Here is a 19,014-nt window from a genome sequence, read left to right as displayed (position 1 = left end):
CAAGGAAAACAAGTTCATAATCATTTAGAAACAATACTAATGTTTTATCTCAGGAAGAGTTCAGAAATCAATATTTTGTGGAATAACCATGATTTTTAATCACAGCTTTCATGCATCTTGGCATGCTTTCCACCAGTCTTTCACACTGCACCTGGCGCAAAAATGTAAGCAGTTCTTCTTTGTTTGATGGCTTGTGACTATCCATCATTATCTTGATTACATTCCAGAGGTTTGGAGATTGGGCTGCCCAAGACAAGGTTTTGATGTGGTGGTCTCCTTAAATTTTTCCAGAGCTGTATAGTAGCATAATATATTGGTGATCCTATCTGAGCGGATAGTAATATTAGAGTAAAATAATAGAGAAGAGAAATATTTTTCCAAGTCTGTAAATAGGTTATTTTTTTTATTTTATTAAAAATAATTGCATTTTCGGCATAATAAATTCACATCATGTACCATACTGTATCAAATAAACAATCGAGGTTTACAATAAACATAGGTTCTTAAACTCAGGAAACTAATCTTCCATGAAATCAACTAAAGTTTATCAAAAAATAGAAGAGAGAAAAATAATAATAATAAAAAACAAAAAAAAAATAACAGAATCTAAACTTCAGGTCCTCTAGTATGTCAGTACATTTCATCCTAGCAAATATTAATGATGGTGACCGGATCCAGAATGGTGGTGAAATTCCTGCCCTTGGAATAATGGATGAATTAATGGGTGTAATTGCAGTGTGGGGGGCATACCTGTGCTGGGGTGTGGAGTAAAGAGGGTAGGTATGAGGGTTGCATGAGGTATGGCCTGAATGGTCAAGTGTGGTGGGTGAATGGCTGCTGCGGAAACTAAGTGTAATGGGTGCCCCAGTGCATGCCCAATAATTGGCGGCGGGGTTGGAAAAAGGGTCGGTGTTAATGATGAAGAAAGTGAAATAGGAGAAAATTGAGATTGGGCGAAATGATTGAGATGAGGCAATGGAAAATGATTGACATGGGGGTGCATGGAAGCCGTGACGGCATATCGCTGCATCAGTGCATGGTGGATAGTGGCGATGGAGGGATGATGTTGGATGGACACAGGCTGAATGGTTTGTGCAGTTGAGAAGACAGCAGAGCCATTTGTTGGCAAAGCTTTAAAATGCTTCGTCAACAGCTGTTTCTGCATATGCTGTTGTGCCTGCATTTGCAATATTTTATACTTATCGACTTCATCTGGTGAAAATGTTACGGGCTGTTGTGCTAAAGGAGGACCAGATGATTTATGATGCAGCCTATTGTCCATTTTCCTAAAATCCTGCATAGTACAGTCATAAAAACATTTTAGATTTCCATCCATAAGACTCAGTTTTGTATTTACATCGTGACGCCCCAATCTCAATGATTCTTCTTTGGTCTCTGGTGAATTGATTTCACTAGGATGTCTGAGAGAGGGCAAAGGACAAGAGACGTTAAGGTGAACTGGGTCAGGGCTTTGCATAATTGGTTGTTCTTCACAAATTAATTGTCCTTCAACTTCAGTTCTATTTTCTGTGTTTATTTGAATAACATTATCCAAAATATTGGAATCACAATTGGTCATCTCTGTGACTTCACAGCCTTCTGACCCATCAGGCAGACCACTGCAAACATTTCCTTTCAAGTGGTTCTTACTACAAAAATCTAAATTGTTGCTACTGGATTTTGCTTCATCATGCACTTTCACATCTACCATTCCATAACCTAAATAGTTACACTTTACAGAAGAAGAGCATTGAGAGGGTTCACTAAAGTCAACATATTCCACTGTCCTGTTCTTCTCTCCAACTGTTTGTGTTGACCCCAATTTTCCCTCTAAATGCGAACCCAAAACCAATAATTCTTGGCTATTGTCTTTTTCAAGTTCTACTATATTTTTGGAAGTACTGTTTTGACAGTTTACCAAAAGAGGTGTCACATCTTGGAGATGACACTGAAGAAAGTCTTTTGTGGCACTAGTGTCAGAACCTTCTGAATTAATTGGACTTCTAGGGGGATTTGGGAGGTCAATAATTTCTTCGGGGGAAGTACAAAAGTCATAAACTCTTGATTCCACAGTTTTTATATTATCCTCTTGTATGAAATGAAACTTTTCTCCTACATTGTCTGTTTCCAAGTCATTTTGTTTGTTCCTCGCATGTTTGGGGCATAGGAAGTGCTCTACATTGTCGTTCCTTGATATCTCACTGAATGTGTTGTGCTTATGGCGTTTGCATTTGCAAATCAACTTTTTATCCACATCAATGTTGTTCCTTTCAGAAGACATATCATTTTTGTGCTGTGCTCGTCTCCAATTGTCTCCATTCGAGGATATCTCTTGACTTAATGTGCAGCTGAGATGTTCCTTATATCTGCATGATGAATTACTGCTCAAGGAAGAACTAGAATAGGACAACTGTGAGGAGGATGTTTTATGCGATATATCGGAATTTGTATCACTATCAGAATCTTTCCAACCACCAATATCTTCTTGATGACTCTCTGTAGATGTTTTAGAGTCATACAGTTTGTTCTTCCGAAGGCCATCATGGTGCAGATATTTTTTTCTGTTCCTTTTTTCCTTACAGCATCCATTTTCCTTAACCATGCAGAGATCTGTTTGACCACGGGAAGATCTTTTGCGTTTTCTAGAATGACAACTTTCCCTAATAGCATTTTTCCGTGAATGAGTAAAATAGCTGGAAAGTTGAGGTTCATTTTCATAAGAATTAATATTCTTAGCTTTATGTGTGAATCCCATTATTGTTTGATATTTATCAGAGCTTTCCATGTCTTTTTCTATTAAGTCTTGTAGGAACACACCTCTCTTCGGCTCTGAAGGTGGACTATCCAGGCTACTTTCCACCACTTTCTCTACATTAAAACCTGAGGTCTTGTTTGCGTAACTTTGACTATGTCGATCCATATCTTTGCATCTAACAGTTTCTCTATCATTTGGCTTTCTCATCTTATTTTTAGGAGAGCCTTTAAAATCAAAATATAATGGGTTGCAGGCGTAGGATATCGAAGGCTGAGTTTTTGTAAACAAGAGGAGTTCTGTTGGCCACTGGAGAATGGTATTGCCATCTTTGCTCAAAACACTAAGAAAAGATAGTGCATTAGTTTGAGTATTGGTATTTACAGATTCACCTAATGAGTGCCCTGGGGCTGGGAATTCACGTGGGTCTTCATGAGGATCATTAGTTGTCTCGCAATTTCCTTCTTTTGACTTGCAGCTAGGCTCATCCTCGGCTTGTTTTTGTGAAAGTAAATTGGAAAAATGCTCAATTAATATTGCATCTGCAACAGTGTGATAACTGGAACAAGTCTCTTCAACGCCGATCTGCATTTGGCAATGGGATTCTTTAGAAGTCTCAGAAGTTGGCTCGGTCTCCGAAGGAACATTTATTTCTTTTTGACTCTGTTGATCTGTACAACAAGTGTCTGGAGAATGCATATTCTCTGTTACGTTTGATTGGGCAATTTCGTTTTGTTCCTTTGAGCTTTCCTGACTGCTTCTGTCATCCTTAAATGTCTCTGCATTCGCAGGCATGTTGTCTGGCAGGGACAAGGCTGTTTCATCTGGTTGAGACGACGCATTGGTTTCCGCTGCGCTTTCATTTGGGTGTGCATAGTGTCGAAAGCTTACAGACATTTGCTTTGCTTTATGGTGAAGAAGTTGGTTGTATTCATTTACCTCATCCAGACTCTCATTGAAAACCGATGCTGAAGAATCCAGCTTTAGTAATGCCTTCTTAGAGAAGCAGAACGAGACGCCAGCTCTATTGTTGACGCTGCTGCTGTTCGAGAGAGGAACCTGTACCTGGTTCTGCTTTTCAACAAAGCAGCAGCTGCTATCTTTCAGCACCTCTCCGTCAAATATAATGTCTGGTTTCTTCTCTTCAGTACTGCCGCTACTGCTGGTGACGGTTTCTGAGCTGCACATGACGGCACATCTCAGATTTGCAATTTTCTCATCCTTTTCAGTAATGAAATCTTCCTGGGGTCCTTTTAATCTGGGCGCTTTAAATAAAGGAACCTCATCGGCAATACTGAAAAGCAAAAAAAAAAAAAATTAATGAAAGGGCATCAAACAAAATATCAAAGTATACACTGTAAGTACAAAGTATAGTAAGTGTTGTGTTGAAAGGCATTAGTTCTATTTTTTTAGATTTTCAAACAATATCTTTGGCTTACTTCACACCACATATGGCCCAGACCTGTGTATATATGATAATATAAGTTTGTGGACTTTAACTCCATAACCCCCAAGGGTGGTTTGCATGTTAATGACTGGATCATTTTTTACAATTCTGACCACTGTCCCTTTATTAGGTTATAACTCTGGAACGCTTGCATAGATCCCGGTGATTCTGACACTGTTTTCTCGTGACATATTGTACTTCATGATAGTGGTAAAATTTACTTGACATTACTTGCGTTTATTTGTGAAAAAATTAAAATTTGGCTAAAATTTGGAAAATTTCACAATTTTCCAACTTTGAATTTTCATGTCCTTAAATCACACAAAATACTTAATAAGTAACACTTCCCACATGTCTACTTTAAATCAGCACAATTTTGGAACCAACATTTTTTTTTGTTAGGGAGTTATAAGGGTTAAATTTGACCAGTAATTTCTCATTTTTACAACACCATTTTTTTTTAGGAACCTCATCACATTTGAAGTCACTTTGAGGGGTCTATATGACAGAAAATACCCAAGTGTGACACCATTCTAAAAACTGCACCCCTCAAGGTGCTCAAAATCACATTCAAGAACCACTGTTTGGGCACATGGCAGAGCTCAGAAGGGAAGGAGCACCGTTTGACTTTCAAATGCAAAATTGGCTGGAATTGAGATGGGACGCCATGTCGCGTTTGAAGAGCCCCTGATGTGCCTAAACAGTGGAAACCCCCCACAAGTAACACCATTTTGGAAACTAGACCCCCTAAGGAACTTATCTAGATGTGTGGTGAGTACTTGTACCCACCAAGTGCTTCACAGAAGTTTATAATGTATAGCCGTAAAAATAAAAAATCATATTTTTTCACAAAAATAATATTTTTGCCCCAATTTTTTATTTTACCAAGGGTAACACATTAAATTGGACCCAAAAAGTTGTTGTGCAATTTGTCCTGAGTACGCTGATACCTCATATGTGGCAGTAAACCACTGTTTGGGCTCATGGCAGAGCTCGGAAGGGAAGGAGCGCCATTTGACTTTTCAATGCAAAATTGACTGGAATTGAGATAGGACGCCATGTCGCGTTTGGAGAGCCCCTGATGAGCCCAAACAGTGGAAACTCCCCACAATTGACACCATTTTGGAAAGTAGACCCCCTAAGAAACTTCTCTAGATGTGTTGTGAGAACTTTGAACCCCCAAGTGTTTCACTACAGTTTATAACGCAGAGCCGTGAAAATAAAAAATCTTTTTTTCCCACAAAAATGATTTTTTAGCCCCCAAATTTTTATTTTCCCAAGGGTAACAAGAGAAATTGGACCCCAAAATTTGTTGTCCAATTGGTCCTGAGTACGCTAATACACCATATGTTGGGGTAAACCCCTGTTTGGGCGTACGGGAGAGCTCGGAAGGGAAGGAGCACTGTTTTACTTTTTCAACTCAGAATTGGCTGGAATTGAGATAGGACACCATGTTGCATTTGGAGAGTCCCTGATGTGCCTAAACAGTGAAATACCCCCAATTCTAACTCTATCCCTAACCAAAACACACCCCTAACCCTAATCCCAACCCTAACCACACCCCTAACCCCAACACACCCCTAATGCCAACACACCTCTAACCCTAATCCCAACCCTAACCACACCTCGAACTCCAACACACTCCTAATCCCAATCATAACCCTAACCACACCCCTAACCCTGACACACTCCTAACCCTAATCCCAGCCGTAAATGTAATCCAAATCCTAACCCTAACTTTAGCCCCAACCCTAACTCTAAATTTAGTCCCAACCCTAACCCTAACTTTAGCCCCAACTTTAACCCTAACTTTAGCCCCAACCCTAACCCTAACTTTAGCACTAACCCTGACTGTAGCCCTAACCCTAACTTTAGCCCTAACCATCATGGGAAAATAGAAACAAAATACATTTTTTTATTGTATTATTTTTCCCTAACTAAGGCGGTGATAAAGGGGGGTTTGATTTACTATTTATATGGATTTTTATGATTGGCAGCTGTCACACTAAAAGACGCTTTTTATTGCAAAAAACATTTTTTTGCGTTACCACATTTTGAGAGCTATAATTTTTTCATATTGTGTTCCACAGAGTCATGTGACTTCACTTATATCTTTTTTTATGTTTTGGCGCTTTTATACAATAAAAACTATTTTATAGAAAAAATAGTTATTTTTGCATCGCTTTGTTCTGAGGGCTATAACTTTTTTATTTTTTCGCTGATGACTCTGTATGGTGGCTCGTTTTTTGTGGGACAAGATGACGTTTTCAGTGATACCATGTTTATTTATATCCGTCTTTTTGATCACCGACTTATTCCACTTTTTGTTCAGCGGTATGATGATAAAGCATTGTTTTATGCCTCTTTTTTTTTTTTACGGTGTTCACTGAAGACGGCGATGCTAAATATGTGCACTTTTATTGTTTTTTTATTTACATAAAGATCTGTATTTATTGGAACAATATTTTTTTCTTTATTTAGGAATTTTTTTTTTTTACACATTATTATTTTTTTTTTACTTTTTTACATTGCTCCAGGGTGGGACATCACTGTATAGTGCCAGATCACTGATCTGACACTTTGCAAAGCACTGTGTCAGATCAGCGATCTGACAGGCAGTGCAGGAGGCTTGCCGGCGCCTGCTCTCAGCAGGCACTTGCAAGCCACCTCCCTGCAGGACCCGGAAGGCCCCCCGTGACCATCTTGGATCTGGGGCCTACAGGGAGGAGGACGGAGGAGACTCTCAATTCTAAATATTATTCTATCTACTGGCTAACAGGGTACAAAGATATATATCTTTCCTGAACCCAAAAGGTATCATTCTTATCGGGGGACAAGCACCTACCCAACCATACCACTACTTCCATAAAAGCGTGCCGATAGATTCTCTTTATGGTGCTGCATCCCTCTCAAATTTCTGCTCATGAACCCCCATAGGTCTCCTTACACGTCTCAGCACTCATAGCATGCCTATAGTTTCTTACAGAGAAAAGAAGAAACAGCTTCAGGAGAACATCTGGCATCTCCCATTGCTATAATTAATGATAGCAGAGGGGTCACATCGCGATCATCCCCCTCATGAGAAGTTGCTCAATGCCTATTTCTTATTATTTCAATATTGTCACCTTCCTCCCTGGTTACTGATTACTTCATTATAAGAGCAATTACTTTATGGTGGAGACGATGGTTTACATGATACTATATATAAATAATCCTACTCCTACATTATTACCATTTAATTATCTTTCCTTCTAATTGGGGCAAAATCTTTTAAGCAAATAAAGGGTATATTCTGAAAAGCTGTCATTTTGTTGCAATTCCTATTTTTTTTTAGCATTTTTAATGGCTGATTTACAATAAAAACCATAAATATTTTAAATATTTTTTTATTCATAATTACTTTCCTTATTTAATATAATTACCGCACATATAATTTGTCATTCCTCTGATAACTGAACTGTAAGGCTATGTTCACACATTGCGTTTTTGAAGTGTTTTTTTGCTGCTTTTTTAAACAATTTACATGCTGCGTTTTAAAGCGGCAGCGAGAGCTATGGGATTTCAGAAATCCCCAGTACGTGCTTGTTTTTAAGTGAACTGGAAATCTTCTATTGTTTCTCAATTCTTTCATTAATTTTGCAGCAATTATTCACCTATAGAAAGTGGATAGAATGCAATGTGAAAGTGGAAAAAAGGAATGAGAAAGTGGAAAAATGCAGCAAAAATTGCAATGATGTTTTTGCAACGTTTTTGGTTAATAAAACTGAATTTATTAAACATATACTGTAGACAAAGCACACATGTAGTCCATACCCCAAAAACACTGCACCAAAATGCAGCTTCTTTATTACCAGGAGAGCAGGATTTGGCTGTAGAAAACACGCAGCAAAAAAAAGCAACATGTGAACATAGCCTACAGGTTCTAAATTTAATGACAGCAAGAAGATCTCTTGAAAACAACAGAAAGTGCATTACAAATATGTAATTCCTTTAACCCCTTCAAGACCTTGCCCTTTTTCGGTTTTGCGTTTTCGTTTTTCGCTCCCCTCCTTCCCAGAGCCATAACTTTTTTTTATTTTTCAGTCAATATGGCCATGTGAGGGCTTCTTTTTTTGTGGGACAAGTTGTACTTTTGAACAACATCATTGGTTTTACCATGTCGTGCACTAGAAACCAGGAAAAAAAATTGCAAGTGCGATGAAATTGCAAAAAAAGTGAAATTCCACACTTGTTTTTTGCTTGGCTTTTTTGCTAGGTTCACTAAATGCTAAAACTGACCTGCTATTTTGGTTCTCCAGGTCATTACGAGTTCATAGACACCAAACATGTTTAGGTTATGTTTTATCTAAGTGGTAAAAAAAATTCCAAACTTTGCTACAAAAAAAAAAAAAAAAGCGCCATTTTCGGATACCTGTAGCGTCTCTATTTTTCATGATCTGGGGTCAGGTGAGGGCTTATTTTTTGCATGCTGAGCTGACGTTTTTAATGATACCATTTTGATGCAGATACGTTTTTTGATCGCCCGTTATTACATTTTAATGTAATGTCGTGGCAACCAAAAAAACGCAATTCTGGCGTTGCAAATTATTTTCTCGCTATGCCATTTAGCGGTCAGGTTAATCCTTTTTTTTTTATTGATTGATCGGGAGATTCAGAACGCGGCGATACCAAATATGGGTATGTTTGATTTTTTTTATTGTTTTATTTTGAATGGGGCCAAAGGGGGGTGATTTAAACTTTTATTTTTTTGTTTTCATATTTTTTAAAACATTTTTTTTTACTTTTGCCATGCTTCAATAGCCTCTATGGGAGGCTAGAAGCTGGCACAACTCGATAAGCTCTGCTATTACAGGCTTGCTATGAGCGCCGACCACAGGGTGGCGCTCACAGCAATCCGGCATCAACAACCATAGAGGTCTCAAGGAGACCTCTGGTTGTTATGCCAACGCATCGCTGACCCCCGATCATGTGACGGGGGTCGGCGATGCTCTCATTTCTGGCCCGATGGCCAGAAGCGGTATTTAAATGCCGCTGTCAGCGTTTGACAGCGGCATTTAACTAGTTAATAGCGATTCCACCAGCCGCTATTGCGGGCACATGTCAGCTGTTCAAAATAGCTGACATGTCCCGGCTTTGATGCGGGCTCAGTGCTGGAGCCCACATCAAAGAAGGGGACCCGACCTACGCAGTAATAGTACAGCGGTGATCGGTATGGGGATAGAGGTGTTATCAGTCATTGTACAGGAGGAGGAGGTGAGCTGTGACATCATCTATTGTGAATCGTGGATCCTGTGTTATCTATTGTATATAGAGATGTTATCATTCATTGTACAGGAGGAGGAGGTGACCTGTGACATCACCTATTGTGAATGGTGGATCCTGTGCTATCTACTGTATATAGAGGTGTTATCAGTCATTGTACAGGAGGAGGAGGTGAGCTGTGACATCATCTATTGTGAATCGTGGATCCTGTGTTATCTATTGTATATAGAGATGTTATCATTCATTGTACAGGAGGAGGAGGTGAGCTGTGACATCACCTATTGTGAATGGTGGATCCTGTGTTATCTACTGTATATAGAGGTGTTATCAGTCATTTTACAGGAGGAGGAGGAGGTGAGCTGTGATATCACCTATTGTGAATGGTGGATCCTGTGTTATCTACTGTATATAGTGGTGTTATCAGTCATTGTACAGGAGGAGGAGGTGAGCTGTGATATCACCTATTGTGAATGGTGGATCCTGTGTTATCTACTGTATATAGAGGTGTTATCAGTCATTGTACAGGAGGAGGAGGTGAGCTGTGACATCACCTATTGTGAATGGTGGATCCTGTGTTATCTACTGTATATAGTGGTGTTATCAGTCATTGTACAGGAGGAGGAGGTGAGCTGTGATATCACCTATTGTGAATGGTGGATCCTGTGTTATCTACTGTATATAGAGGTGTTATCAGTCATTGTACAGGAGGAGGAGGTGAGCTGTGACATCACCTATTGTGAATGGTGGATCCTGTGTTATCTACTGTATATAGAGGTGTTATCAGTCATTTTACAGGAGGAGGAGGAGGTGAGCTGTGATATCACCTATTGTGAATGGTGGATCCTGTGTTATCTATTGTATATAGAGATGTTATCAGTCATTGTACAGGAGGAGGAGGTGAGCTGTGACATCACCTATTGTGAATGGTGGATCCTGTGTTATCTACTGTATATAGAGGTGTTATCAGTCATTGTACAGGAGGAGGAGGAGGTGAGCTGTGATATCACCTATTGTGAATGGTGGATCCTGTGTTATCTACTGTATATAGAGGTGTTACTTATTATTCCTGTCTATGACGATAATAAGACAGCTGAATAAAGAAAAGGAAGTATGAGTTTAATATTAGACTTAGTGACCAATGTGAAAATTGTAAGAATATTGTAATAGTTTATTTTCTGATGCCATGTTCCCTTTAAGCAGCACCTCAAACAAGACTGCATTATGACTGCCATAAGATATATTCATTTATTTATAAGATGGTGCTCTGCTAAAAAAGAAATCCCATCTATTACCGTACTGTATATTTTACGCTGCCTCCATGAATGCAGCTGTAATTGCAGTGGATATATTCAGCTCTATCATGTTATGTCACTTAGTCAGTACATGTAACATAACTTAATTATCCTGAATCGGGAAAAAAAATTGCAATCAGGACGTATTGTTTTATAAGGTTTTCTGTAGCTTCAGATTCAAAGCTTCTTAATTTGAAATCTCACCCGTCTGGTTGCTTGCGCAGCTCCGCCAGCTGATGAAGACGCTTGAGTGCCTTCTCTTGCTTTTTTTCATCTTTCCAGGACTTTGAAGACACATTTCGAGCAAATTCTCTTTGTTTCAGTTCTTTTAATCTCTACAGGAAAAAAAAACACGGATCACTTTATACTGTAATAAATTATTTTCCTTTTTATGGTAAGTTTTACACAATTTCTATGACCATCAGATGACACAGAATATCCAATTATCCAATACTCACCTTTCGGCAAATTTTGGCAAAGCGTTTTTCTTGCTTTAAATTTTTTCTCCCTCATTGGCATGCTGAAATTAAAAAACATTAAAAACCAGCTGAATCGACCTTCCTCTGCTCCTGCGACACCTCTCCGCTGCTGCTCCAAGGGAGACGTTATCGGGTGAAGCTGTGATGTCACGATTGCAGCTCACATTACCGCTGCAGGCAATCACTAGACTCAGCATCTTGCGCCTTATGTATCGGCATCACCTCTGAGTTAAGTGATTGGCTGCAGAGATGTTAGCATCAAAGTCTGTAACGGATCACTGGGAGTAGCGATATAGAAGCATTGCTGGAGCAGAGGAAGGAGAATTCAATTGGTTTTAATAATTTTAACTACAGCAAGCTGACAAGGTGAAAACTATACATTTATGGAAACTTTTTTAGGCACTCCAATTTTTCCAGGATACAAAATTGATACATGTAATACCATCACGGAGGCTTCTGATTGGCCCCAAATTTTTTCTGTAGCCGGACAATGACCCTAAACATCCAACCAATGTCATTAACAAGAACAAGGAGTCTTGGAGGTGATGATCCGGCCCCCGCAGAGCCCTGATCTCACATCATCCAGCCTATCTGGGATCACATGGAGAGACAGGAGGATTTGTAAAAGTCTATATCTCTAAGGGCTTGTGCCGACGGCCGTAGTATTGTCAAAATGTATTTTTTATTTCAGGTTTCCCAGAAGGGCTGTAAGAGGTTAGATGGTTGGGGATGATAGGGATAACAGTTGGACAACCCAGATGGAGGGAGGAGTTGCAAGGAAACTAGGGGGAAGTAGTTCCTGGTTCTAGTTCAGGGGTGGACATATTACTGGTGCAACCTGTGCAGCCGCACAAGGGCCCAAGAAGTAAGGGGGCCACAAATCAGGTGGAATTGTGCATTATGATGAGCTGTTTAGACTGCAAAGGGGCTAAATATTGTTCTTGCACAGGGGCCTCTTCGGTCTGTGTTCACTAGTGTTCTAGGCAATATAGGATAGTAGTAGAGACAGTACCGCATAGAGCGTGTGCAGGAAACACTACCAGACAGCGGTATATTTCTGGAACAGGTAGAGAAGTGTGATAATAGGAGAAAAAGAAACATCAGTGCTGCTGAGCCGGATGTCCAGGACTGTGGGTCAGTGGAAATCAGAGACGACACCAGAGGGATCTCAGCTACATGTAAGCCGGACTTGGAGTTTCTAGCAGGTGCAAAAACACCCAACTAGGGCAGGATTTTGTACACTAAGGGCAGGTGCAGTCTGGTTATGCTAATCAGACTCTGATCAGAGTGGGATCTGATTTTCTCAGAGGTGGAGAGGAAAAAATAGTCATCCAAGTGCGGTCCAATTTTTACTTCACGGTCCCATAGACATGAATGGGTGAGAACCATCCATCTTTCCGAAGAAAAGTGTGCAATCGTGCACAGACCCATAGAATAACATTGGTACGAGTGCTATCCGTCAAAACTGCGGATAGCACGAGCCTTAAAACTGGGCAAGAGAAGAGAAGATAATCAGGAAACAGGAATCAGCTGTGACAATGTACCGCACAAGTAATGAGCCGCCACGTACCGTGCTCTTCTTGCCAAACATACGGAATCCCCCGCTGAGAAGCCATCAGGCAGCATGCTTTTTAAAAGTCATTAATTCTGAAAGAGCATCACACATACACACCCAGGGACCCATGTCATTGGTATTTAGGGACACAGAAACCCACCTGCTGTCCCTTACACACCCACAGAAGATCTGTGGTCAGTTCTCCCAGATGTTTGGAACAACCTCCTGCTGAGTTCCTTCAAAAAACTGTGCAAGTGACAAGTGCCTAGAAGAAGTGATGAAGGCTAAAGGCGATGGGATATTGATGGGATAACGTTTTCTCCTTTGTCCATTCACTTTGCATTTTGTGAATTGAAAAAAACATTTAATTTTATTTTATCTTTGTACTCGTTCTAACTTTTAGAATTCTAACGTTTGTGAGCGTTCTAACTTCATTGTATGTTTTACACAACGGCATGAAACTTTTGCAGAGTCCTGTATGTGTAGGAAACATAACAAGTACTGACTTGATCCCACAGTGATCCATATGTGTGGGCTGATTACTTCGCACAGGAATATTAATTAAAACAAAATTCTAAATGCCGAGCTCAGGTAGCCTGCAGTGATGCTGCCTTATTTTATGATCACCTTATTTAAAGACTCACACTGCATAAAAATCGTCCAAATGTAGAAAAAAAACACATTTAATCATTAATAGCAACTGACGTAATAAACATATATTTTGTAGAAAAATATCAGAAATGAGAGTGACTTCATAAATTAATGTACAATATTGAAAATTGTGGAGATGTGACCGAGTATTCACTAACACCACTGAAATCTAAGAAGACGTTCACACAGTTTTGCCATGAGGATTTTCTGGCTGAAAAAAACCATAAACAGAATCCATTTTCTGTGTGTGTTTTTCATTTGTATGAAATGTACGGAGCATTATTTTCTGCTTGATTCAGTGTCCAAATGTCTAGTTTTTTTCATGCAGAATTAATTGAAGAATTGATATGATGCTTTTCTTTCACATGGAATAAAAAAAATACAAGAAAACCAGATCATATTCATGATAGGAGTAATTTCGTATTGAAGTCAATAGCAAGTACATTAAAGTATTTGAATTTTTTTTATATGGATTTTATATGGATTTAATAAGCTCCACGATTCATGAGAAGAAACTGACCATTCCCCAAGGGTGTGTGCACAGAGAGGGTTTTTTAGGAGGCTTTGGAGTGCAAACTATACAGAATCTCGCTAAATCTTCTAGAAAAACTCCCCTACAAGGCAGGAGACACACTAGCGATTTTAAAATAGGTCCGATTTTTGATGCAGGAGAGTCGGACGAGTGTCATGCGCTTTTTATGTGAGTACAATCCGATTTTTCCCACCTAGCATCCGATTTACATCCAAATGCAGTGTGATTGCTAACTGATTGCAATGCGATTTTAACATGAACTTTTACATACAGCAATTCTCTGTCATTTACACATCGTTTTCAAAGGAAATATTTGTCAAAACAAACACATATACTGTATATATATTAGATAGATAGACAGATAGAAAAGTCGGCAAATCATCTGCCGCGTACAGTATAATCACAGAGTGACAAGATAGAATAGATATATGCACAAAGAATAGATGTATATATATATGTTAGTGACACATATACTGTATATATATATATGTATTTATATTGCATAGAGAGATAGATAGAAGAAAATCCAAAAGCTGATAAATCATCTGCCGTGTTCTATTAAATTACTGCAGGAGCCGACAGGATAGAAGAGATGGATTACATAGAGTACAGTGTGTGTACAAATTACTAGACATGTATTTAATTAATAAAAGATTATTTTTAGGAAAAAAATGGCGTGGGTAATTTTCGCAACCGGCAGAGGGAAAGCCGACGACTGGGGGCAGATGTTTATAGCATAGGAAGGGGGTAATAGCCATGGAGCTTCCCAGGCTATTAACCCCTTCACCCCCAGAGCTTTTTCCGTTTTTTCGTTTTCGTTTTTCGCTCCCCACCTTCCCAGAGCCATAACTTTTTTATTTTTCTGTCAATTTGGCCATGTGAGGGCTTATTTTTTGCGGGACGAGTTGTACTTTTGAACGACATCATTGGTTTTACCATGTCGTGTACTAGAAAACGGGAAAAAAATTCCAAGTGCGGTGAAATTGCAAAAAAAGTGCAATCCCACACTTGTTTTTTGCTTGGCTTTTTTGCTAGATTCACTAAATGCTAAAACTGACCTGCCATTATGATTCTCCAGGTCATTACGAGTTCATAGACACCTAACATGACTAGGTTATTTTTTACCTAAGTGTTGAAAAAAAATTCCAAATTTTGCTAAAAAAAAAAATAAAAAATTGCGCCATTTTCCGATACTCGTAGCGTCTCCATATTTCATGATCTGGGGTCGGTTGAGGGCTTATTTTTGGCATGCCGAGACAGCATTTTTAATCATACCATTTCGGTGCAGATACGTTCTTTTGATCGCCCGTTATTGCATTTTAATGCAATGTCGCGGCGACCAAAAAAACGTAATTCTGGCGTTTCGATTTTTTTTCTCGTTACGCCGTTTAGCGATCAGGTTAATGCTTTTTTTTATTGATAGATCGGGCGATTCTGAACGCGGCGATACCAAATATGTGTATATTTGATTTTTTTTTTTATGGATTTATTTTGATTGGGGCGAAAGGGGGGTGGATTTAAACTTTTATGTTTTTTTTTATTTTTTTCACATTTTTTTAAACTTTTTTTTTTTACTTTTGCCATGCTTCAATAGCCTCCATGGGAGGCTAGAAGCAGGCACAACGCGATCGGCTCTGCTATGTAGCAGCGATCATCAGTTCGCTGCTACACAGCAGAATTGCAGGTGTGCTGTGAGCGCCGACCACAGGGGGGCGCTCACAGCACGCCGGCATCAGTAACCATAGAGGTCTCAAGGACCTCTATGGTTACCTTCCTGATGCATCACCGACCCCCGATCATGTGACGGGGGTCGGCGATGACGTCATTTCCGGCCACCCGGCCGGATGCGGTAGTTAAATGCCGCTGTCTGCGTTAATAGGTGCGGGCAGATCGCGATTCTGCCCGCGCCTATTGCGGGCACATGTCAGCTGTTCAAAACAGCTGACATGTCCCGGCTTTGATGCGGGCTCACCGCGGAGCCCTGCATCAAAGCCGGGGAGCCGACATCGGATGGTATAGTACGTCCGATGTCGGTAAGGGGTTAATATCAGCTCACAGCTGTATACTTAGCCTTTCCTGGCTATTAAAATGGGGGACCCCCCAAAAAAATGACGTGGGATCCCCCCATAATTAGTAACTAAAAAAAGGCTATGCAGACAGCTGCGGGCTGATATTACTAGCCTGGGAATGGGCCATAGATACTGCCCCCCCTGGCTAAAAATATCAGCTCTATAAGAAGATGCGCCAATTCTGGCACTTAACCTCGCTCTTCCCACTTGCCCTAAGATTTCCAACATGCATCTTTCGCTCATCGATGTGTGATTTACATGTCTCCTTCATTTTTCGAGCAGTGTATATACTAGCTACACAAGAGAGACAATGGCCACGATTCCCTTTAGATTTTTTTTGTTGTTAGCAGAAAGGTCACATTTGACTCTAAACTACATTTTTGCTACTTAAATGAAATAAATCCTTTGATGTGCCATAAAAATAATAGGAGATGGAACGTTGTAACATTCAACTCATATCTGCAGAATGGAATATCCAAGGTTTAATTTTAATGACTCTTCTTCTTTTCCGAGGTGAGCCAGAACTTATCCTCGTAAAGCTCGCTTTATCAATGAATTTACCTTGAAATCCTCGCAGATGACAATGCCGGGATGAACGACAGTAAAGAATGTTTATTCATAGAGTTTACTCATGTTATTTCATTTAGATTGCGAATTTTAATAGAACATGGGGATGCCTACCCCGGACTTGATAAATGACATGATTCGTGCTGCCTGTAGTCACCAGTAGAGTGAGCTAAGTGCAGAAGTATTTATACACCTTGTCCTGCACACATCAGGAGCTGTACAAACCTATCGGCAACCAGCTCCAAGTGCTAAATGGAAGCAACTCAATCGAAGGATTAGGTGGACCCCATAGGCGCCCAGTTGGCATTTACTGTATTCACATCCATGCGTGTGATGGAGCAAGGGCACATTTGTCAGCTGGGTTGCGTTTTAAAAAAACTTTTTTGAAAGTACAGCTCCCACCATGGTCCCGTAAATACTCATCATTCCGAGCTGCTCACTGACTCGCGGTGATGAACTCCTATGATCTGACCAATGTCACCGCGAGCTTGGGAAAGTTCTCAAGCTCGCGGTGCCATCAGAAAGGTCCTGGGAGTTGACAGCCAACGAACTCACTGACGTCACCGCAAGCGTCGTTACAACTTTTACCACGGGTCTCACGCTGATGTCAGTGAGTTGAACTAATTGTGAAATAGTGCAAACAGTAGTGCTAATTACCAGTCACCAGTACGAGTCACAATGATGACACACGGATTTCATCCATGTGTCTTCTGTGCGCGGGACGTTTTGTGGCCCGTGCTGCTCCCGGAAACACTGACATCTTAGTGAACTCAATCACAAATGCTAGGGAATCCGAACACGAATCCGAATGTGCAACGCTCATGCCAAATTTGAGATTGGTGAATGTTTTCTGAACAAGTTCGCTGATCTCTAGCAATAAATCAAATCCCAAAATTATTTCAGACCTCGGATCAGACTCCTAAGTTAACCCATTATCTACCAATGTCCTTTTTTGGGACGCCTAATCTTTTGCTTCTAGCAACTAAGATTTTATAATTTTTATAATTAGGTCCAATTTTTTGTGTTGTGTTTGTAAAATGAATGTTTTCAAAATAGGAAATCATGTCATTGTCATTTTTAATTGAATATTGGGACTCCCTTTTCTGAAAAATCTGTGAAATGAAAATTTCTAATTTGGCAAGTAATGGGTTAACTTAAATCCCAGACCAGACCTCAAATATTTTAGGGGTGCTCCACTACATGTTACTCATATTAAAATGAGCCCATGGGAGTTTTAAAGCAAAACAATGAAAAATTACTCACCTACCGGCTTCCACTGCTCGTCTGCACTACTGTGTCCCTGCAGGTCTCCTCGCTTCCTCTTAGGTTGGGGGGATGTCATGTAACAACCATAGGCAATCAGAAGACATTGACTGCCTGCAGCTTTAATGTTCCCTCCAAGTCGGATAGAGAGCTAGAATGTTGCAGCCGATCAGTGACCTCTGATTGGCTGCAAAGGTCATAAGACTTTTTGTACGAAAAAGAAAAGAGGACCATGAGGAACACAGGCAGCGATGCAAAAGAGCAGCAAGCTTCCAGTAGGTGATCATTTGTTTTTTTTTGTTTGCTTCTTTGTTATAAGACCCTCATTGGCCCATTTTTAAAATAATAATTTGCAGTGGACAATTCCTTTAATTAAAACCACAGACAAAAATGTCCAAATGAATCAGACGAAAGATCAAACTCAAAAATTTAATGAGGACCGCAAACCAGACCTCAAACTTTAAAATTAATTCACAGATCCTAAACTAAACCTATTTAGTTCCCTGAACCTTCAGGCACCACCAAACATAAAATCCCACTGGGCTCCTTCATTCTCCGGAGAAAGCTTCTGCTATGTTGGTAGTTAAAGAGTAACTGTTATTTTAATTTGTATTCTAAAAAATCAATAGTACACATGAAAAGAAGAAACTTTGTAATTTATCTTTTCAGAAGAATCTGCTTCTTCCTCCTCGTGCACTGATCGTTGATTCTCAAAATTCTCAATTGACAGGTAAAATGTTTTTTCAGTGAATAGAGATCTTTCCAGATAGGAGATGACAGTTGGTACTCATAAAGTTCTATGGAGAAGTGTAACTGTTGTTTCAGGAGAACTTGTAGCCAAATATCTGTGTCTGCTTCTAGTTCCTCCTCATCCATAGAATTTTAAAAACACCAACTGTCATCTCCTATCTCAGTAATGGGAAAATCTGCCTTCACTGAATACAGATTTTTCCCTTGAATTGATGTGAATACTTTTCTGCCCAATGACGGCAAAAGTATTCTGGGAGTGATACCTTTAGGCTGTGTGCACACGTTGCGGATTTTTCGCGGTTTTTCGCTATACAAACGCTATAAAAACGCATTAAAAAACGCATACATTATGCATCCCATCATTTAGAATGCATTCTGCAATTTTTGTGCACATG

The 19,014-nt window shown here is 39.8% G+C and overlaps 1 protein-coding gene across 2 annotated transcripts in view; it reads right to left on the bottom strand.

Moving 5' to 3' along the window:
- Nucleotides 1-277: 277 nt before the first annotated feature.
- The window catches only part of ZNF804B (zinc finger protein 804B), a 408,310-nt gene continuing 389,573 nt past the window's right edge, over nucleotides 278-19,014 (bottom strand). For both annotated transcript variants that reach the window (XM_077268234.1, XM_077268235.1), the window contains exons 3-4: nucleotides 10,958-11,088; nucleotides 278-4,046 (exon numbers count right to left, since the gene is read on the bottom strand). In XM_077268234.1, coding sequence (XP_077124349.1) covers nucleotides 656-4,046; nucleotides 10,958-11,088 — 3,522 coding nt within the window. In that variant the 3' untranslated portion in view covers nucleotides 278-655. The remainder of the gene's footprint in view (nucleotides 4,047-10,957; nucleotides 11,089-19,014) is intronic.

Source organism: Ranitomeya variabilis, chromosome 6 (genome assembly GCF_051348905.1).
Source record: "Ranitomeya variabilis isolate aRanVar5 chromosome 6, aRanVar5.hap1, whole genome shotgun sequence".
In the NCBI taxonomy this organism is placed as follows: Eukaryota; Metazoa; Chordata; class Amphibia; order Anura; family Dendrobatidae; genus Ranitomeya; species Ranitomeya variabilis.
The sequence above is the reverse complement of the archived record's forward strand: the minus strand, read 5'-3'. Positions and strand labels throughout refer to the sequence as shown.